The 22898-nt window shown below is 44.5% G+C and overlaps 1 protein-coding gene across 2 annotated transcripts in view; it reads left to right on the top strand.

Moving 5' to 3' along the window:
• The first annotated feature begins 2304 nt into the window (after positions 1–2304).
• Positions 2305–22898, top strand: part of notch1a (notch receptor 1a) — a 54134-nt gene continuing 33540 nt past the window's right edge. The window contains exons 1-14 of one of the 2 annotated variants that reach the window (XM_060935667.1): positions 2305–2556; positions 6901–6973; positions 10570–10832; positions 11459–11797; positions 12123–12245; positions 16840–17073; positions 17168–17323; positions 17456–17641; positions 17756–17869; positions 18109–18222; positions 18309–18542; positions 18613–18723; positions 19703–19895; positions 20767–20912. In XM_060935667.1, coding sequence (XP_060791650.1) covers positions 2493–2556; positions 6901–6973; positions 10570–10832; positions 11459–11797; positions 12123–12245; positions 16840–17073; positions 17168–17323; positions 17456–17641; positions 17756–17869; positions 18109–18222; positions 18309–18542; positions 18613–18723; positions 19703–19895; positions 20767–20912 — 2350 coding nt within the window. In that variant the 5' untranslated portion in view covers positions 2305–2492. The remainder of the gene's footprint in view (positions 2557–6900; positions 6974–10569; positions 10833–11458; positions 11798–12122; positions 12246–16839; positions 17074–17167; positions 17324–17455; positions 17642–17755; positions 17870–18108; positions 18223–18308; positions 18543–18612; positions 18724–19702; positions 19896–20766; positions 20913–22898) is intronic. The other variant, XM_060935668.1, reaches the window with a different exon arrangement.

Here is a 22898-nt window from a genome sequence, read left to right as displayed (position 1 = left end):
TAAGGTTAATAATATAACTTAGATTACACATTTTTCAGTTTTACTCAAATTAGGGTGGTGCAAAAATGAGTACACCCCACAACAAAAACTACTACATCTAGTACTTTGTATGGCCTCCATGATTTTTAATGACAGCACCAAGTCTTCTAGGCATGGAATGAACAAGTTGGCGACATTTTGCAACATCATTCTTTTTCTATTCTTCAACAATGACCTCTTTTAGTGACTGGATGCTGGATGTATTACATCACTCTACCCAATGGAGAATGAGCATTGAATATGGTTTACGATATTGCATGGTTGTCAAGACTCCATAACGTCACACATCAGAGCTGATGCGAATATTCAATGAGAAGGTTTTCTGCTGCGCATGCGCAGAAACATTTCTGTGCTCACCAGGAAAGAAAAAGACACGTTGAACACCCGAAAGGCTACCAAAACTTCATTAGATATTCTTCACACATATTTACAAGAGAAAAACATACCAACAGACATCAAACAACTGGAAAAGCATATCATCTCATCTCATTATCTCTAGCCGGTTTATCCTGTCCTACAGGGTCGCAGGCAAGCTGGAGCCTATCCCAGCTGACTACGGGCGAAAGGCGGGGTACACCCTGGACAAGTCGCCAGCTCATCGCAGGGCTGACACACACATAGAGACGCAAACAACCATTCACACTCATGGTCAATTTTATGGAATTTATATAGTTACTTATAAACGCAGTGCGTGTTTCCAACTACATAGATAGATAGATAGATAGATAGATAGATAGATAGATAGATAGATAGATAGATAGATAGATAGATAGATAGATGTACATGTATACAAATTGAGGAAATTTTTTAAACAAAAAAATTTTTTAGGTATAGGCATAGCATTCATTAGCTGCATTGATAATTATGTCAGTAAAAGGTGTGTGTGTGTGTGTGTGTGTGTGTGTCCCCTACTGAGGACCAAATGTCCCAGCAAGGATAGTAAAATCTGCCTATTTTGACCATTTGTGGGGACATTTGGATAGTTCCCACAAGGAAGGTGTTGTTGTGGTTGTTGTTTAAACAAAATAATAATCTCATCTCATTATCTCTAGCCACTTTATCCTTCTACAGGGTCGCAGGCAAGCTGGAGCCTATCCCAGCTGACTACGGGCAAAAGGCGGGGTACACCCTGGACAAGTCGCCAGGTCATCACAGGGCTGACACATAGACACAGACAACCATTCACACTCACATTCACACCTACGGTCAATTTAGAGTCACCAGTTAACCTAACCTGCATGTCTTTGGACTGTGGGGGAAACCGGAGTACCCGGAGGAAACCCACGCGGACACGGGGAGAACATGCAAACTCCACACAGAAAGCCCCTCGCCGGCCCCGGGGCTCGAACCCAGGACCTTCTTGCTGTGAGGCGACAGCGCTAACCACTACACCACCGTGCCGCCCCAAAATAATAATAATAAATAAATAAAAATAAAAGAGCAAAAAGGTTTCCTTTTCATTACTGAGATTTAGGTTAGGGTAAAGTTTTGCTGCAGGGATAGTTTTACTTAACTGTATTAAGGGGCGGCACGGTGGTGTAGTGGTTAGCATGGTCATCTCACAGCAAGAAGGTTCTGGGTTCAAACCCAGCGGCCTGCGAGGGCCTTTCTGTGCGGAGTTTGCATGTTCTCCCCGTGTCTGCGTGGGTTTCCTCCGGGTGCTCCGGTTTCCCCCACAGTCCAAAGACATGCAGTTAGGGCGGCCTTGGGTCTGAAGTGCCCTTGAGCAAGGTACCTGACCCCTGACTGCTCCCACTGCTCTGGGTGTGTGCGTGTGTTCACTGCTTCAGATGGGTTAAATGCAGAGGATGAATTTCACTCTGCTTGAAGTGTGCATGTGACGAATAAAGGTTTCTTCTTTATGTCATTGGAAGGTCCTCAGAAGGATAGTCAGTCAGTCAGGCAGGCAGGTGTGTGTGTGTGAGAGAGAGATTTGTTAATAAGGGGAACTATCTACTTTCTTTGTGCAGAAGGACCCTCTCTCGGCCTCTTCATTTACAGTAACAAGACCAAAATCACACTATTTTTCAGCCTAAAATCACTAGCATGCGAGCTCAGTCTGCCCTTCTATTAAAAACACGCAGCTCTATTCACTTTATTCTTTAATTTAGTTCCACATTGTTGTTGAGTTGAATGTTCTTGAGCTTTCTCACATTTCTCAAAGGAAAGGGCGGGACAAAGAAAAGGGCGGGACTTTTCCGTCTCGCGCCTGAGACGTCACGCAGAACTTTGGAATCCCACGCGACAGCTTGCCCGCGCGCTCTACTCCTCCAGCACGCGCGCACGATCTGAGGCGAGTTTCTCACGGGCTGCACTCAGCAGCGCGCGCGCGCCTTCTTCTGGAGTTTACTGATTTATCGAAACTTATTTATTGCTTATTGTTTTTGGAATTGGAGAGAAAATCTTCGGCTCTATGACAACTCTGGGTGGATTTGAACAACATATGTGACGGGATGAACCGTTTGCTGTTGATAGTCTCCGTATTCCTCGGGCCGGCTGCGCTCTGTGAGGGGAAAGGTAACGGAGCCGCTTACTGCTAATGCTCGGGTTACACTGAACAAACCGCGCAGTCTGTGGGAATCTGTCTGATAATGTTTGCTTAGATAACGGTTAGCAAAAACAAACAAACCTTAATTGAATGGCTGTATGTAGATGCACTTGTTGCGTCTTAGGCTACAGGTACTTATAAACACACACACACACAGGACTCATATGAGCTCTGTGTACAGTGACACACTTTGAGTGAACAGTTTGTTCAGCTGTGTCTTTTCTGCGTTTTTAATTCCCTCACTTGACGTGTAACTGCTGTGAGTAATTTATTGAGGATGACTGGTACACTACCGTTCAAAAGTTTGGGGTCACCCAGACAATTTTGTGTTTTCCATGAAAAGTCACACTTTTATTTACCACCATAAGTTGTAAAATGAATAGAAAATAGAGTCCAGACCTTTTTCTGGCCATTTTGAGCATTTAATCGACCCCACAAATGTGATGCTCCAGACCAGAAACTCAATCTGCTCAAAGGAAGGTCAGTTTTATAGCTTCTCTAAAGAGCTCAACTGTTTTCAGCTGTGCTAACATGATTGTACAAGGGTTTTCTAATCATCCATTAGCCTTCTGAGGCAATGAGCAAACACATTGTACCATTAGAACACTGGAGTGAGAGTTGCTGGAAATGGGCCTCTATACACCTATGGAGATATTGCACCAAAAACCAGACATTCGCAGCTAGAATAGTCATTTACCACATTAGCAATGTATAGAGTGGATTTCTGATTAGTTTAAAGTGATCTTCATTGAAAAGAACAGTGCTTTTCTTTCAAAAATAAGGGAATTTCAGAGTGACCCCAAACTTTTGAACGGTATTGTAGGTCGGAACGAAGTCACGTCATTTGGCTTTATTTACACTTAAAAAAAAGCGCCAGCGGTTTTATTTCCTCAAATTACATTTGTGTGTGTGTGTGTGTGAGAGAGAGAGAGAGAGAGAGAGAGAGAGAGATTAATGGGCTTTTATGGCAGAGTGCTGCAATTGTGTGTGTGTGTGTGTGTGCGCGCGCGCTTGAGGGGACGCCGTGTGAACAATAGCCCGGCAGCGTGTTTTACGGCTCGTGCTGCACTCTGATGTCTTTTGTGCGCGCGACTCTCTCCCTGCAGCTGTCGCGCTTTCTTCCCACGGAGCGCGTGCCCCACAAAATAGACTGCGCAGGCGCATTAGCGACACCCTAAGACTCGGCTTGACTTGACCAATGGCAAGTACGTTTGTGGATTTAAAGTGTCGTGATATCAGAAGCCAGCAGGAGATCAGATTATCCCTGATATCTTCATACTCCCGAGACAAACAGGCTTTTTGTACACAGGGGATGGAATAATGAATGACTTCTGCACTTCAGCATCAGTGATCAATCCCAAACAGCCTCTCGTGATGGACCAGGATGTACAGTAGGAGTCTTAACAAGGACTTCTCATCTCATTATCTGTAGCCGCTTTATCCTGTTCTACAGGGTCGCAGGCAAGCTGGAGCCTATCCCAGCTGACTACGGGCGAAAGGCGGGGTACACCCTGGACAAGTCGCCAGGTCATCACAGGGCTGACACATAGACACAGACAACCATTCACACCTACGGTCAATTTAGAGTCACCAGTTAACCTAACCTGCGTGTCTTTTGGACTGTGGGGGAAACCGGAGCACCCGGAGGAAACCCACGCGGACACGGGGAGAACATGCAAACTCCGCACAGAAAGGCCCTCGCCGGCCACGGAGCTCGAACCCGGACCTGCTTGCTGTGAGGCGATAGCGCTAACCACTACACCACCGTGCCGCCCTACTACATAGTATCAGCACAATATATTGTTTACTACAGCATTCGTCTTTGTAATGGCGGCACGATGGTGTAGTCATTGGCACTGTCGCCTCACAGCAAGAAGGTCCTGGGTTCAAGCGAGGGCCTTTCTGTGTGCAGTTTGCATGTTCTCCTTATGTCTGCATGGGGTGCTCCGGTTTCCCCTAGAGTTGAATGAGAGTGTGAATGGTTGTTTGTCTCTGTGTCAGCCCTGCGATAACCTGGAGACTTGTCCAGGGTGTACCCTGACTCTCGTCCATAGTCACCTGGAATAGGCTCCAGCGACCCTGTAGAACAGGATGAGCGGCTACAGATAATGGATGGATAGTCCTTGCAATACTGACATTTCACAAACTCACAGTATGCAAATAAGCAAAGATCACAGTTTGACTTTTATTATATTGTGTTCTTTGGCCAGTCAGGTTACAGTGCCCTATATGTACACTCAGTGTAATATACTACATGTCCAATTGGGATTTACTTGGGGCGGCATGGTGGTGTAGTGGTTAGCACTGTCACCTCATAGCAAGAAGGTCCTGGGTTCAAGCGAGGGCCTTTCTGTGTGGAGTTTGTATGTTCTCCCCGTGTCCGCGTGGGTTTCCTCCAGGTGCTCCGTTTTCCCTCACAGTCCAAAGACATGCAGGTTAGGTTAACTAGTGGCTCTAAATTGACCGTAGGTGTGAATGTGAGTGTGAATGGTTGTTTGTCTCTGGTGGGGTTTACATTAGACCGTATCAGCGGATCATCAGATTAACGTTTTTAAAACGATTAGTGTGCACACAGCAACGCCAATACACGATTCGCCTGCACACAGCAACGCCAATACACGGATACGCTCGGCTCTGCAGGCATCCTGCGCTCCAAATCACTCCGCCCTGAACAGCTAGTGCCCTCTGGAGGGTGCGCACTCCGGCCCTGCACAGCTCACAGAGCGCGCGAGTGGAGTGCACGAGCAGTGATTTGGGACTGAGCCGCTGTGTGTGTGATCTCAGTGCATGTCAGGCATGCGCATCACTTACCACTTGCAAGTGGAAGGATGGCAAGCCTAAAGACAATCATAACTACACAATGGGCAGTATTTGCATCAGTATTTGCAGTATTTTCATACTTTTATACTCTTTAATGAAAGGTGATACAAGGCGGAAGTCCGCGCCATTTTTCAGCAGTCGCGTCACATGACCAACGCCAGCGAATCAGGAAGGTGGATGTCACAGTGACGTTGTCCAATGACGACGCCAGCTAGAGCTCAGCACAGCGTATCCCCGTATTCTCAATGTTTACACAGCACCGGACCAGACACGATCTAGATTGAATACGTGGACCCTGGCGGATTCCCGTTTCCAGGCGTTTTAATGTAAACGGACAGTGCATCCGTGAAGAAAACGAGACAGATACGGTCTAATGTAAACTTGGCCTCTGTGTGTCAGCCCTGTGATAACCTGGCGACTTGTCCAGGGTGTACCCTGCCTGTAGAACAGGATAAGCAGCTACAGATAATTGATGGATGGATGGATGGATTTACTTAGTATTCAGGTCCCTAATGAGATAAACGAAGTAATGAGCTTCTACATCATATGTAGTGCAGTGATGGAGGTAATAAGGGCTTATGAAGTTTTGAATAGAATGAATCACGAGTTTGAGTTGTGTGTTTGGATGTTTATTGACGTGTCAAGGAGATTCGGGCCTTACACACACACACACACAAAAAAAAGTGATTTAAGACCAAAAAGCACAGTAACACCAAAACCATACAAAGTGATGGATTTATCAGACTAGCATGGACCGTCCTGAATAAGAGTGATCAATTTAGGCTTCAGAGATCACACAAATGCAAAGTAGTCTGTTGTAAAACTCATTGGACCTGTGCACTTCTAGCACTTCTTTTTAGACGTCCTGTTAAATTCATTTGCACTCTATTTGTATATGTACTCATTTTATAGTTTGGGGTTTACAGAACTTATACTGTATGTAGAAGTGGGTTTTTTTAATTAACAAATCAGTCTCATCTGAACGTATTTGTGAGGTTTTGATGTAAACAATCTTTGCTGTCCCAAAATGAAATGGACTTTTGTGTGCTGAAAAGTGCTTCACCCAGAAAAACACTAACACAGCAAACAATGAACTAAAACAAGTGAGAACCAGTTAACAGTCTCATTTGCATGTTACAAATGGACTCCACTGACTTGCATTCATTATTAGTGACACAAGCATTTTTGAGTGAAACACTCCTTTAAAGTGTGGCTCTGCAGCCCAGAATGCCGGTTACATGTTTCGAAATGAAGGTTTGTGAAAGTTCAGTGACTGAAATTAAAAGACAGGGCTGTTGTGGATGAATACAGCCTCATCTATCAAAGAGTCCTTCAGGAGCTGAAACAAATAGCCTGATCTGCCATGAAAGACTCAAAAAAAAAAAAGAACGACGACAAAAGGCACCCTTTTCTCTTTACGATTGTTCTGTTTGTGTGCACTTCTGTAAAATGTTTCTAAGTCTCTTTTTTTCCTTTTGTGAATGTGAGTGTAGGCCTCAGGTGTTTGGAACCATGTCAGAACGGAGGAACGTGTGAGCTCACAGCCAATGGAACACCAGGCTGCAGGTGAGTCACAGCAGTTCATAAGTAAATTAAAAATGGATCAAGAAATCCACGAAAGAGAGTGAAAGAAAGGGGTGATGTAGCGAGAGATCAAGCAAACCAAGACACACTGCAGCTGTGGTGAATTTTCAATTTGAATGAGGCTCCACGCTGAGTGTGTGTGTGCGCGTGCACACACGCGCGTGCGAGCGTGCACGCGCCCATAGACATTCTCCCAGAGGCTCAGTGGTCCGTTACTCCTGAAGCCTATTCAGCCAATTCAATCCGACAGCTGGCCTTCTCTCCCTATTGTCCTAAACCCAGACACACACACACACACACACTCGCATGCAAAGGCACACACGGAGTGAGCAGACAGCCACACGCATTTTGTGGGGTCTTAAAATGTTTACTTCCTTTTGAACAGACACATAAACATATAGACATATTAATATTCACAATACACACACACACACACACAAACTTCCAACACACTTTTTCTCTTTTCCATCTGTTCTTTGCACCCTTGCATACATTTATAATGTTCATGGTTTTGTTAGTCTCTCTCTCTCTCTCTCTCTCTTTCTCTCTCTCTCTCTCTCTCTCCCTCGCAATGCCTAGTTTCATCCAGTCTCATTACCTCCACAGCCATCTGCCCCAGAACAGGACACCATTCAGACTCTGTGTGTGTGTGTGTGTGTGTGTAGGGGGTCAGCTTGGGGGAAAGGGAGGGGGCCAAAGATTTGAAAGCAAACAAGTGTGAGAGCCTTTTGGCCACATCCCACATGCGTTCTTCCTTTCCTCTTCCACCTCGCTCGTTTTCTCTCTCTCTCTCTCTCTCTCTCTCTCTGAATGAATGAATGGTGAAAAGTGGACAGGTCCTTGTGCTGATGCAGTATAGTAAACTTCAAAACAATAGGATGAAAATAGACACACAGATTGAATGTCCGGTCGAATGTGTTCGCGGGAAAACAGGAAACACAGATATTTTCGGATTCATTTAAAAAAAAAATCTTAATAGTGACTTCTTTCCTGCATCGTTTCATGGCCCTGAAGTTCCCACTGAATGGTGTGTGTGTGTTTTGGAGATTGAACAAAAGCGCTGAAGCTGGTATCTTCTGTAGAGAGTGCTGAAGGACAGCAGCCATGTTCGCTTTAGTGCACACTCCTTGCGCCCCCTGCTGGTGTAACCTGTTGGCTAACATGTCAGCCACATTATCAGCACTCCAGGAAAGTTTTTCATCATTCAGATGTGCAGGCTTCAGTGTAATGTTCCAGTTAGTCCATGGACAAAAGGGTGTAGTGTGGTACATGATTGTGTGTGTGTGTGTGTGTGTGTGTGTGTGTGTGTGTGTGTGTGTGTGTGTGTGAATGCAATAAGCAAATGTTCTGGAAGGAAACAGTGAAACAATGTTACCATGGATAAACGTAGCATCAAAATTCACTGCTTCAGCATCCTGGTTCCTCAGTGTTGAAACGAGTTTCCCCCTTCACCCCAAACAGCCCCATGGAAGATAAGGCCTCGCTTTCCCTGCGCTGACCTTGCATTAATTTCCTTTTGTATTACTGCTTGTTCTTTAGTGCATCTGGTTTTCGAAGAAACGCAAATGTAGGCTGGAACACATTTTCAGTCTCCTATTATTTGTCCCAAATATACCTGATCAGAGATCAGATCTTTGTCGATACACTTTTCAAATTTATGGAGTAAAAACCTATGGAGTATGTTAGGCCCTTATGTGCAGGCCTATTTTCTGTTTCTAATTTTGAATGAAAAACTCAGACTTCTCTGATTTCTTAAAGGAATACTATAGTGGTTCATGGTACGGGAGGTTATTTAACAGATGATGAGAGCTATGGGAAACTCAGGATGTGATCCATTCTAAGTTCTGGGGATTTTTTTTCCCGTCTTGAATGCCGATCGTCTCATTCATTATCTCTAGCCGCTTTATCCTGTTCTACAGGGTTGCAGGCAAGCTGGAGCCTATCCCAGCTGACTACGGGCGAGAGGCGGGGTACACCCTGGACAAGTCGCCAGGTCATCACAGGGCTGACACATAGACACAGACAACCATTCACACTCACATTCACACCTACGGTCAATTTAGAGTCACCAGTTAACCTAACCTGCATGTCTTTGGACTGTGGGGGAAACCGGAGCACCCGGAGGAAACCCACGCGGACACGGGGAGAACATGCAAACTCCGCACAGAAAGGCCCTCGCCGACCACGGGGCTCGAACCCTGACCTTCTTGCTGTGAGGCGACAGCGCTAACCACTACACCACCGTGCTGCCATGGCGATCGCCATTTTTGTAAAACATCACTAGTACATCTGATCTCTTTATTAGCAATCCTTAAGGCTTGTTTATAGCTTAGGAGTTTCATTTGCTGTGTGTAAACATGTGTGTTTTGGGTGTTTGCGTATATGGGCTGCCAGCAGCAAAGAAACCTGGAATGAATTTAAGGTACTGTATGCGTGTGTGCTGTGCACTCTGCTTTAGAAAGCACAGGAGAAAACGAAAGTTTCTTGTTCACTTTTACACACAGCGAAGCAGGATGTGGGAGGTGTGAACATGCACATGCACAGACTCAGACACAAACACACACACATTGAGGGCAATCAGTAGCAGATGGCAGACCAGCCCCCTGTGAAGGCTGTAGCCTGGAGTCACAAATGTGGTCATAGGTCACCACTGCATCTGTTCAGAGACACACACACACACACACATGTTGCCACGGCAAGCTATAGACGCCTGCTGCTGCAGTGCCACAGAGACAAAGAGTGTTTATCCAAATCAGTGCTGAAATTAAACATAGTTATTTTGAGGAAGGTGTATATATCCTTACTGGTATAGCAACTGGTGGAAATGTTGATTAATTCTGATCATTGGAGAGACGGGGGAGAGAATGAGAGAATGTGCAAAACATTACAGGAGATAATAAAATCTACTTTGACAGAAGTAGCAAGAAATAAAAGGAGAGAGGTGAGAGTGAGAGAGTGATGGAACTTAAAGCAGTAAACAAAGATACACAAACGCATTATATTATATTATATATATATATATATATATATATATATATAAATATATATATATATATCAATCAGCGGTGGGAAAAAAGATGGAGTGGTGGGAGAGAGTTGGATTGGTGGGTGGATGGAGGGATGACAGGAGGAGTGTGCTGTCTCAGGGGATCAGCCCTGGTGACCTCACGCCACTTGCCATAGCAACAGGGTTCAGGGGAGAGGCAGAGAGCAGGGGGAGGGGCCTGCCTCACAACTGCACTCATCAATGCGCACACCTGCTGCACGCACACGCGCTCACGCACACACACAGTCCTGAGAACATTCTTGCTAGACATTGAAAATGGATGCCAAGCACGTACTAGATAATAACCAGTAAAGACGTACTATAGCTATATTAATTTTTTTTATATTATTGGTTAATTACTGTGAAAAACAACAAATAAAACAGCATCACATTCAAACTGAACTTCCAGGGGTATTACTATATTCAAAACTCCGAAGCAATCAATCCAAAAATTATTTCCACTTTTTTATTTCCAATGTTACTTGGAAAAATATTTTTTGAGTGCCTGTGTTTTATTCTGTTTATCTCTCAGCTGTCCTGCGGACTACGCAGGTGCCCAATGTCAGTTCCCAAACCCATGCAGTCCATCACCATGCCGGAACGGAGGTGTGTGTCGCCCACGCACGCAGGGCAATGACGTGGAGTTTACATGCGACTGTACACTGGGTTTCAGTGGGCCACTGTGCCTCACACCTGTCAATCATGCCTGCATGAGCTCACCGTGCCACAATGGAGGATCCTGTTCACTCCTTACCCTCAGCACCTACAGCTGCCGTTGCCCACCTGGCTGGACAGGTACATACATACATACATACATATATATATATATATATATATATATATATATATAGTGCTGTGCAGAAGTCTTAGGCCCATGTAAAGAAATGCTGTAGACCAAAAATGGCTTAAAAATAATGAAATGAAATGTTTCAACATTAAAAAAAATACTATAAACCGCAGTAAGCCATAATAAATGAAACAAATTCAATATTTGGTGTGAGACGACCCTTTGCTTTTTTAAAAAAAATAGTAGTCTCAGGTCCAATGAGTGCAGTTTTATAAGGAAACGAGCTGTAGGTTTTACAGAGCGTCTTCCAAAACCAGCCACAGTTCTTCTGGACACTTTGACTGCCACATTTGTTTCTTAATTTTGCAGCAAAACCCAGTCGCCTTCATTGTGTTTTCTTTTTTTAATGTGAAAAGTGGTCTCTTATGTAATATGCTGCTCAGATACAAACTTTTTTCCTGTAACATTTAATTTTGTGCTGGAAAACGAACATTTGGAAATCTAAAATGTTTTTGTACTGACTCGATAATGCAGAATTCATAAAATAGAAATCTGTAACAAAGTTTGTATGAAAAAAAATAGGGTGTCTAAGACTTCTGTACAGTACTACCGTGAAAATCTGTTGGTGTTGTAGGTAAGACATGCCTACAGGCAGACCCATGCGCGTCAAACCCCTGTGCCAATGGTGGCCAGTGCTCAGCATTCGACTCTCACTTTATCTGCACGTGCCCACCCAGCTTCCACGGGCCCACATGCCGCCTGGACGTAAACGAGTGCGCCATGACTCCCACACCCTGTCAGAACAGCGGAATGTGTATAAATGAGGTGGGCTCATACCGTTGCCGCTGCCCACCTGAGTACGCTGGCACACACTGTGAGCGTCCCTTCCAGCCCTGCCAGCCTTCTCCGTGTGCTAATGGGGGCACATGTGCACAGACCAGTGACACCGGCTATGCCTGCACCTGTCTGCCAGGTAAAGGAAGTGTGTGTGTGTGTCTTAGTGATACAGTGCGGCTGGGTATTTGAATGAGATGTGTAAATAATTGTGGGTGTGGGTGGTTATAATGTAACAAGCAGTGTGTTGCTCTGATGTGCAACACGGCTCTTTTGGTGTCTAGGTTTATGATTAACCTCATTGCTCATCTTGATTGCCATAGTTAAATGTATTTGCCGGCACCCACACACAAATCCTGTTGTGTCCAGGTCGGGGGGAATTTTTCACACACTCACGCACAGGTTCCCACAGCCTATCTCTCAGTCGGTTTATTCATTCACGCACTGTTTTCCTCTTTCTTCAGGCTTCACCGGGCAGGATTGTGAGCATAATATTGATGACTGTGTTCAGCATGCATGTGAGAATGGAGGCAGATGTATGGATGGGGTGAACACATACAACTGCCACTGTAACAAACACTGGACAGGTACAACACAACACTTAAGACGGTTCTACTTGAAATTTTTTTAAATAGGCCCACATTGTAGGGTTGTTTTATGGTGCTTTATAGAACTGTTGCAGTTTCCTTCAGAAGACAAAAAAAAAAAAAACTTTAGGGTGATCGGTGAAACAATAATGGAGACAGTACTGCCCCCTGGGCTACTGCAAACTCCACCACTTGAACTTGATATTGCACTAACTAGTGGTATTAGGTTTCTAGTGCCAGTGTTTCCGTACTAAAAAGAAACCTACCACACCTGCCACTGCAATAACATTGTTTATTTTTTTCGCGGTCCGGTTTCCATCAAATCCTGCGCTCTGATTGGCTGGCGAGTGGGTCTGTATCCTACGATACGGACCCCAGTTATGGACCTCTGGCGACTCGCTCGTTCACAACAATAACAAACATAGTAGCAATTTTTGTCAACGTTTATCTTTTTTTTAAAAATAAGATTTATTTATAAGATTATCAAAAATCTTATAAATTTTTGCCAGCATTTCTCAGGAGAATAGCATTAATTTTACAGCATGGATAGCAATAACAACAGTGTTCACAGCAAAAGTGAGTTTTACTACCCTGAGGAAGAAGAAATAAAAGAAAACATTTCAGGAGAAAGCTAAAAACTAGTGCTGTCAAGCGATTAAAATATTTAATCGCGATTAATGTTGCGACTGTCATAGTTAACTCGCGATTAATCGCAATTTAATCGCACATTTTTGTCACATGAAAAACCATTGTAATTCTCTTATCACCATAAAAAAGTGAATGGGCTTGCTCACCGTTCGAACTACGGGGGTACACGGGGGATCCGAGATCCCCTGAAACAGACATGAGATCCCTTGAAAACATGATTTGGGAAATGTTGGGGGGGTCTCTAAAATATTGGCAAAATGATGTTTATTGACATAGCAATCGTGTGTAACGGGAAGCATTTGCATATCCGAAGTGAGCGCGTGATGGAGAGCCGCGCTCTGAGACAAGCGCAAGCCCCCCCCCAAGGGAAAATAAGGGACCCCCCCGAAAATATTGGCATAGTTCGAACACTGGTTGTACCAGTGTTTTTTTTTTATTGCAGAGCATAACACGTCTTGTCACAGCCACTGCAAAGTGGGGCTGGAGCCGGCGCTGGGAAAACGAAACCTAAGCCAAGCACCGTGGCTCTTCGGGGGAAGGCAGAGGACTCTGGCTGTGCGGGACATGGCATCATGTCACAGAGCGTTAATCTCGCGATAAAAAAATTATCGCCGTTAAAATTGAGTCAAGTTAACGCGTTAATAACGCGACATTTTTGACAGCACTACTAAAAACCTGTGACTGTTGCTAACGCCGAGCAAAAACATGGCTGAATCCTGAATGGCTCAGTTTTGTATAAATAGGGGACTACATAGGCGGCAAAATGTAGGTTTTTTCCTGCCATGGAAGTAGGGTTGGGTATTGAAAGGGTTTCATTCGATACCGGTGCCAAATCGATACTTTCAAAACGGTGCCGGTTCCTAAACGGTATTTAAATTGGTACTTTCAAAAAAAAAAGCAGCACACTCAGAATTTGTAATGAAACAATGACTTTTTATTCCTAAGGCAAAGTCCAAGGTCAAATTGAACAACAACAGATTACTTTAAATCCCTTAAATAATAAATAAAAAAGATAAAAGAAAACAAATTCACATTGTACTGTACTTCAACAATTGTACACAACTGTACAGTACATTAACTTATTCTAATGACTAGCAATGCCAGTGCACATGGAACAGGATAATGAAATGCCAAATGTTCCATGAAATGAAAGGCGTAACTAGAAAGACCACAAAATATAAATTCATTTAAAATATCAGTTAATTCATTAATTTATTTTGAACATGCCACGTAATGCTGTTCTCATAAACTCCGCATTTAGGACTATCGTTATTCATATGCTAAGCTGTTTTTTGCTACCGACTAAACGGCAACATTTCATAGGCTTACAACCAGAGTTGAACGCATTTAATGCGATTGATTCGTTGTGCCTTCTTAACGTGTACAACACTTGCTCATCAAATATGACTTAGCTAACCTGCCAGCCTGACAAACGCATTTTCACACAAGCTGTGAGACTGCATCTGTGCTACTCGAAACATTTACGCCTACATTTAACAATAGGAATTGGCATGCATCAATTGTTTAGCAGTGTTAAAAAAAAATACTCACCTGAAGAGCAAATGCTGCTATTATCATCATCCAGTATGTCTACGCTAGCTGGGCTGGGAGCTCCATTGCTTGGGCTGGGCATAGGGACTCCCACGTTGGATGCTTCCGATGTACTTGCTATAGGGTCACGTTCACGGAGGCTGTCAAAAACGGTGCAAGCTTCGGCCTTTAGATGGATTTCATGTGCGACCAAATGTTTCATTAAATTTGACGTGTTCCCGCTTTTGCACGAAAATGTCCTCAAACGTTTGTTGCACGTGGAAGATTCAGCATCCTTTCTTGTAAAATGTAACCATACTTTGGAACGTTTTGCTTGAGACATCTTGACCTTTCTGCCTGCTGAGTGTGTAGGCCTACTGAATACGGTGCCGCTGTTAACAGTGAACACCAGAGGGCGCAGCTGTGTATTTTGTGGCACCGAAATGAGGCACCGAAATTCATGTTGTATTTCGGACTGATTACTACCGTTGATGTTCGCCCCGGTGCCATACCTGTACCGAGTTTCGGTACCCAACCCTACATGGAAGTAGGGATGTTAACCGATGACCGTTTGACCGGTGGTTGACCGAATCAACGTCAACCGGTTAATTTTTTTTTTTGGTTGTCGGTGAAAAAAAAAAATCAATCATTTTGAAGCTGCCAATTTTGGAGCAGAGAACCTGGAATTCTGTGTTGTAAACGCTTGGGCCATGCCATGTGGTGTAAGGACGACAGCTGACAAATCAGAAACACCCATTCAGTCATGTCCTGCCCTCCCGCCCCAGTTAAAGACAGCTGACAAATCAGAAACACCCATTCAGTCATGTCCCGCCCTCCCGCCCCAGTTAAAGACAGCTGACAAATCAGAAACACCCATTCAGTCATGTCCTGCCCCAGTTGAACACAGCTGCCACTCGGCGAAAGAAAAAAATGTGCTATGGGAAGATGATATTTTCCAGTTGGGAAGTGGTATTTACCAGTGAGTTGTGTTCACATGCTTTTGTTGTTGTTGACAAAGGACGCGGACTGCTAGTTAGCAATAGTTAGTTAGCTATTGTTAGCAATAGCGTCTGCTCTGGATAGGTAAAAACAAACCATAACACATTTTTAAAGGAAACGGATTTCTAACGTATTATATTACACTTGTTAATGACGCAACATTGCATAGACACCAAAAACTAGCCACTAGTACTAGTAAAAAAAAAAACTTTAGTAGCGTACAATGCTTACCATTCAAGTGTCTTGTACCGCTCGCCGCCATGTTGAAAAGGTTAAAGTTCATCTCATCTCGGCAACTCGTGTATCAAAATTTTCTACGAGTTGCCCAGTGGAAAATACCACAAGAGGGGGCGTTCATGTGTGCTTTCCATGTCGGCGTTTGGTATTTACCATAATTCCCATAGCACATGAACGCACCAAACGTGTAGACACAGGCTTTTTAGCTTACAAATTACTATTCTGTTTTTTTTTTTTAATTATTATTAGAAGGCACATCAAGTTTAGTCCTGCCTTGGCCAGTGCATTCTGAAAGTATGTTTCGGTCTGTAGCCAACAATGCATGTTATTGCAGATCATATCTCTCCACACAAACTAAAGGCACAGATGCCGACTTTTTCACGGCTTTTTCATGGACTGTAACGGCATTTGCTTATGTAGTAATTTTAATACAGAATTTACTCTGATTAAATTATTCAGACACTCCAACGCCCCCCCCCAAAAAAAAAAAATCGGATCTGCACGAGCCGTGAAAAAGGCACGCTGTTTGCATCCCTGTTTAAACTCATAGGTTAACCGACTTTAACTGGCTAATGAGGCTCAGTGGTCGGTCAAGATTTTTTTTAGTTTTCGCCATCCCTACATGGAAGTGCAGTTGTATACCGAGGAGGAAGCCATTTTCATTACAGCCGTGAATGAGGATTTAAAATGGCGGCTCAGCTTGGTTTTCCCTTTCGGGCGCTCTCGTTTTCTGTTAGAATTTGGTAAAGAAAAAAATAAATATATTATTTACCAGCTTAAGGTCGGTCCGTATGGTGAAATACCGTGACTTCGGCCTTGAATACTGACCTCGGCCCAGAGGGCCTCACTCAGTATTTTCAAGACCTCGGTCACGGTATTTCACAAGACGGACCTCCCAGCTGGTAAATAACATATATATGTACAGGGTATTAGATAACACTAATCCTAAAAAGTGTTACACATTCCTACGCACTGCTACATGGCGTGTGCTATGATGAACATGGCACATCTAAAGGTATACTCGAATACACAGCAGTAAACGTAATGTGAAATAATGCCACACACAATTAATATCACATCTGCATCAGTGGCAATAAATACATTTCAGTGTTCTAAGTACATTTGTATGAAATCTCCACTACTCTGATACATAACCTTTAATCTCAACACTCACATACAGGTCAGTACTGCACAGAAGACGTGGACGAGTGCGAGCTGTCCCCAAATGCTTGCCACAATGGTGGCACTTGTCACAATACAGTGGGCGGCTTCCACTGCGTGTGTGTGAATGGCTGGACAGGCGATGACTGCAGTGAGAACATTGATGACTGCGCCAGTGCAGCCTGCTACCATGGAGCCACATGTCACGACCGCGTCGCATCATTCTACTGCGAGTGCCCACATGGGCGTACCGGTGAGTGTGTGTGTGTGAGATTTATTCAATGAGAATGCAGCTGCAAATCCTATCCACAGGCACGTTAACTTTTCATTTTGTTATTTATTTGCAGGTCTGCTGTGTCATCTGGATGATGCGTGCATCAGTAATCCATGTCAAAAAGGCTCCAACTGCGACACCAACCCTGTCAATGGCATGGCCATCTGCACCTGCCCTCCTGGCTACACCGGCTCTGCCTGCAACCAGGACATTGACGAGTGCTCCCTTGGTAAAAGCCAGTCACAGTACAGTTTATTAGCCAGGCACAGGGGCGAGATTTCCATGAGGTCGGACTTGAAATGCAGAGAGAAACTGTTCTGTGATTGGCTGATATTTATGAATGGTGTGTGTTTTTGTTCAGGGGCCAATCCATGTGAGCACGGAGGCCGATGTCTGAACACCAAGGGCTCATTCCAGTGCAAGTGCCTCCAAGGCTATGAGGGGCCACGCTGTGAAATGGACGTGAACGAGTGCAAGTCTAACCCATGTCAGAACGATGCCACCTGTCTTGATCAAATTGGTGGTTTTCACTGCATTTGCATGCCAGGTGAGGATCGTACCGAAACACAAGTGCTTGGTGTGTAGGGTTTCCGTTTCGTAAGCTGTCTATTTATCATTTCGTCTTTTTTTTTAACCATTTTTCAAAACTTTGTGTATGTAGGGTATGAAGGTGTGTTTTGCCAGATCAATACAGATGACTGCGCCTCCCAGCCTTGTGTCAACAATGGCAAATGCATTGACAAGGTCAACTCTTTCCATTGCGAGTGTCCTAAAGGTAACTGCTTCTGAGCTGCTTGCTCATCTAAATCATTGGACCATTTCTCAGCTCATCAGATTTTTGTACATGACTGGACAGCTTGCTTTATTTATGTGCATCGGGTTTTACTGGAGATTGTTGGTAGAGGACAGAGGAGAGGGAACACGGAGGCTGGATAGGAAGAGAAACGCATATATTGGAGCAGAGACAAAGTGAGGCGGTATGAGGAGAACTGTAACACATATTTTGTTTCTCAGGATTCTCTGGGAACCTGTGCCAAGTGGATGTAGACGAGTGTGCAAGCACGCCATGCCAGAACGGAGCCAAGTGCACTGACGGGCCAAACAAATACACCTGCAAGTGCAAAGAAGGTAGGTATACACACAATTACGCACATGCGTTAATACACTTTTTAAATCATCTTAATCATCTTTTTTTTCTCTCTCTTTTTCTGCAGGTTTCATAGGCTCTATGTGTGAGATAGATATCAACGAGTGTGCCTCAAACCCTTGCCACTACGGAGTGTGTAAGGACGGCGTGGCTTCCTTCACGTGTGCTTGTCGCCCCGGATATGCTGGCCGCCTGTGTGAGATCAACATCAACGAGTGTTTGAGTCAACCGTGCCGTAATGGGGGTACCTGCCTAAACCGGGATAACTCCTATATCTGTAGCTGCCCTAAAGGAACCACAGGTATTTCTCTCTCTCTCTCACACACACACACACTAGTCAGTATACCCTCTAACTCATGTTGCACGTGCAGGTCGGAACTGTGAGATCAATGTGGATGACTGCAAAAGTAACCCATGTGACTTTGGCAAATGCATCGACAAGATCAACGGATATGAGTGCCTGTGTGAGCCTGGATACACAGGTAAGAATCTTTGTGTGTATTTGTGTGTAACAGGTGGTGAGCGTGGTGCCCGGCTTTGGTGTCAGATAACATTTGAGGACAGAGACGCCCTTTTCTAACTGGGACACAAACACGCACCTGTGTGCTTTGCACTGATGTCCTCTTAAGCTCTCACCTGTCCCAGGATGCTGTATCTCAGCTGGCATCCCCCTCTCTCACACACACACTTGAAAAACTTCGAAAGAAGAATGGCATAATGTGTGTTGGGAGGGAGCTAGAAGAGTTGTGGGGATAAAGGGCCATTGTTGTAGCAGAGGCAGGCGGTTAGGTGACACTGTCTGTCCACAGAGGTGGTGGTGGCGGGGGGGGGGGAGGTAATTAGGGGGTGGGGTAGTAATTGTTACTTGGTCATGTGTGAAATATGGCTGCCTCCTTTGTGTTTATAAACGTCGCTTTACGGGACACCACCTCCCCCATCGAAGCAAGAAAGGGAAGGGAGGTGGCGGTTCTGTCTTTGTCATTCGCAAGGTCTGTCATTCACATGGCCTGTCCTTCCCCAGCTGTTCAACATCCTCAGAGTACACACACACAAACACAAAGGCTTTTATACTGAAACTTGATGTAGAAAAGTATTGAAAGTTAAATAAATTCACCTCCTGGGTTACTTCCTGGTCTTACAAAGCCAAGCCAAGCCAAGAAGCCTTTATTTGTCACATGTACACTCAAGCACAGACTTCAGCACACAGTGAAATTTAACCTCTGCATTTAACCCATCTGAGGCAGCGAACACACACAAGTGAGCAATGAGCACACACACATACCCAGAGCAGTGGGCAGCTATTTTGGGTTAGGTGCAGTTTTGGGTTAGGTGCCCTGCTCAAGGGCACTTCAGCCCAACCTGCTGCCCCATGTTATCCTAACTGCATGTCTTTGGACTGTATGTAATTAAGTTTCTTTTTCTAATCAATTTAATTCCTCTGCTTGCCTTTGTCTATTTCAGGAGCGACATGTAACATTAACATCGATGACTGCATGCCGAACCCATGCCGTAACGGTGGCACCTGTGTGGATGGCGTGAACTCGTTCACTTGCATCTGCCCCGATGGCTTCCACGACTCCATGTGCCTCTCGCAGCACGACGAGTGTGCCAGCAACCCCTGCATCCACGGCACCTGTCAGCACCAGGCCAATGCGTACGTCTCCCTTTCTCACAAACACTCCAAACAAAGTATATTATTGTTTAAGAACCACTGAAATTATACGTCAGAAACTGTTCATGACACATTTGAATCAGTGTTCAGACTCAGTTACAAAATCATATTGCTTTATATTTACTTTATACTATATTCACGGGCGGCACGGTGGTGTAGTGGTTAGCGCTGTCGCCTCACAGCAAGAAGGTCCTGGGTTCGAGCCCCGGGGCCAGCGAGGGTCTTTCTGTGCGGAGTTTGCATGTTCTCCCCGTGTCCGCGTGGGTTTCCTCCGGGTGCTCCAGTTTCCCCCACAGTCCAAAGACATGCAGGTTAGGTTAACTGGTGACTCTAAATTGACCGTAGGTGTGAGTGTGAATGATTGTCTGTGTCTATGTGTCAGCCCTGTGATGACCTGGCGACTTGTCCAGGGTGTACCCCGCCTTTCGCCCGTAGTCAGCTGGGATAGGCTCCAGCTTGCCTGCGACCCTGTAGAAGGATAAAGCGGCTAGAGATAATGAGATGAGACTATATTCACACTATATTAGGAGCCGTCATTAGTGAAGCAAAAATCCCACTCATTTATTGCAAAAAATAGTGAGGTGGAAAAGTTTGTTTATGGATCAAAAAGATATGACGAATAGAGATTTACTGAATAATTAATTGCAAGTCGGTTTCTCAGTGACTGTGTGTTTTTGGCTGCCACTCTTTTGATTTTGAGTAATTAATGGAAACAGAATAAATCCAATTTTCTTTTGCCGACTTTTAGGAATTCCTTAAAAGTTGTGGAGCATTTGGTTTGGAATGATACACATGGCATGCCTTAATGAGTCACACACTCTTGCTCGTACTCAGTCATTTTTTGTCCTTACAGCTATGTGTGCACATGTGAGCCAGGCTGGACGGGCCGTAACTGTGACCTGAACGTGAACGAGTGTTTGTCCAACCCGTGTGTAAATGGTGGAACATGCCGAGACATGACCAATGGCTACATCTGCAGCTGCAGAGCAGGATTCACAGGTGAGCATGTGTCTCTAATTCTGGACCCCTGTTTGTGTGTGGTTCTATATGTACAGTACCAGTCAAAAGTTTGGAAATGCCTATAATTCAGTGGTTTTTCAGTATTTTAAAATTTTCTGAATTGTAGATTAATACTAAAGTCATCGACATTATGAAGAAATATCTATGGAATTATTTGGTAAACAAAAAAGTGTTAATCAAACCAGAATATGTTTTATATTTTAGATTCTTCAAAGCAGGCACCTTTTGCTTAGATGACAGCTTTGCACAGCTTGGCATTTTCTCAGTCAGCTTTACGAGGTAGTCACCTGGAATGGCTTTCAGTTTACAGCTGTGCCTTGTCAAGAGTTAATTTCTTGACCTTTTAATGTGTTTGAGACCATCAGTTGTGTTGTGAAGAGGTAGAGTTGGTATACAGTGAATGGCCCTATTTGAGTACTGTTCTAATCCATATTATGCCAAGAACTACTCACATACATGTCAACCTTTGGTCAATCAAACCTGTATAACCAACCTCCAAAATCCGTATTTCCCTTATAAAATCCGTATAAGATGCAAATTAAAATAATTTACCTAAAATTTGAATGATAATTAACAATGATATATCCCAGTTACTTTTATTCAACATTAATAACAATAAACCTTCAGAATGAATACAAAGCTCCAATGTTTGACAAAAACACAAAGTGTTATCAGCGTAGTTACGAAGGAAATACTTTGTTGTTTGGAGACAGGTTTCACCGAGCGGCTATTATGCACGAGACTTCATATTAGCCACAAATGCCGCTTTTCCACTACCAACGCGGCTGAGTTGGGCTGAGCCGTGCCGTGCTGAGTTGGGCTGAGTCGAGCTGAGCGGGGCTGTTGGAGTTGCATTTCGACTACAACCGCGCTGAACCGTGCTGGCTGGAAGTGGGTGGACACATTGGGTGGAGTTAGCGAAAGTGGGTGGATGTCAGGTGATGTCGTTAAGCAGCGCAAACAGTGACATCAGTGAGCTTTTAAGCGGTAGTCTCACAACCCAGATAGTAAACAATAAACATGGAGGACATGGAGTCGTTAGTGTTGCTGGTCTTGGTGCTGTGGCTTGTTGTCACCGACAACGCCAACAGATACTGGCAAGAGCGTATAGATGAGGCGAGGCGCATAAGGCTTCAGAAATTCTCGTAATTCGTAATTCTTCTCCTTCCGGGTTTGCAGTGTTTACAGATTCCAGCGTGCTCGCAGGGCGTGTGTGGGCATGTGAGGACACTCCTCCTCACCAATCAGTGCACAGGGGAGTGTCTCCTCACACCCCTAGCCTCACTCGGCTCGCTTTGGCTCGCTTCAGCCCCACTCCAAAACCGTGCGAGTTTTAGGGGCTAAGCAGGGCTGAAGCGAGCTGAGTCGTGCTGTTTTTTGGTAGTCGAAACGCGAGCCGTGTCAGGCTGAAGTGAGCTGAAGTGAGCTGAAGTGAGCTGAAAAAGGGTAGTGGAAAAGGGCCAAAAGTCAGGAAAATCTGTTCGTAAAATTACATTATAATGACCAAATACAATGAAAAGTATTTTTCTAGTCTCACCTCTGAAAGGTAATCCCATGTGATCTCGTTTGGACGGTAAACCTGTTGGTACAGTTAAACGCAGCACATGAATGAGGCATTCTCGGCTAATGTCTAGACGCTATACTAGAGACAGTTGAAGAATCTCCACTTTGCCACATCCAATATGGCGTCGAGGATGACGTGTGATTCTACGCAGAAGGCGGCGTCTATGTTTATATGTCTATGACTTCCCGGTTGGCGGGATTCTCGCAATGCGGTGTGCGCATGATCAAAAGTGGAACGACGTCTCGCTACCACAAGATAACGCGCGATTTCATAAGACTCTTTACTGGCTGTCTGTGGTGTACAGTACGTTTGTAAATGTTATGCGCTCTTTTATCATCGTGGGAATTGATTATAGCTCTAAATAAATATTGAAGTTTTTTTAAAGAATCCGTATAACTTTA

The sequence above is a fragment of the Neoarius graeffei genome, chromosome 12 (genome assembly GCF_027579695.1).
Source record: "Neoarius graeffei isolate fNeoGra1 chromosome 12, fNeoGra1.pri, whole genome shotgun sequence".
In the NCBI taxonomy this organism is placed as follows: Eukaryota; Metazoa; Chordata; class Actinopteri; order Siluriformes; family Ariidae; genus Neoarius; species Neoarius graeffei.
The sequence above is the reverse complement of the archived record's forward strand: the minus strand, read 5'-3'. Positions and strand labels throughout refer to the sequence as shown.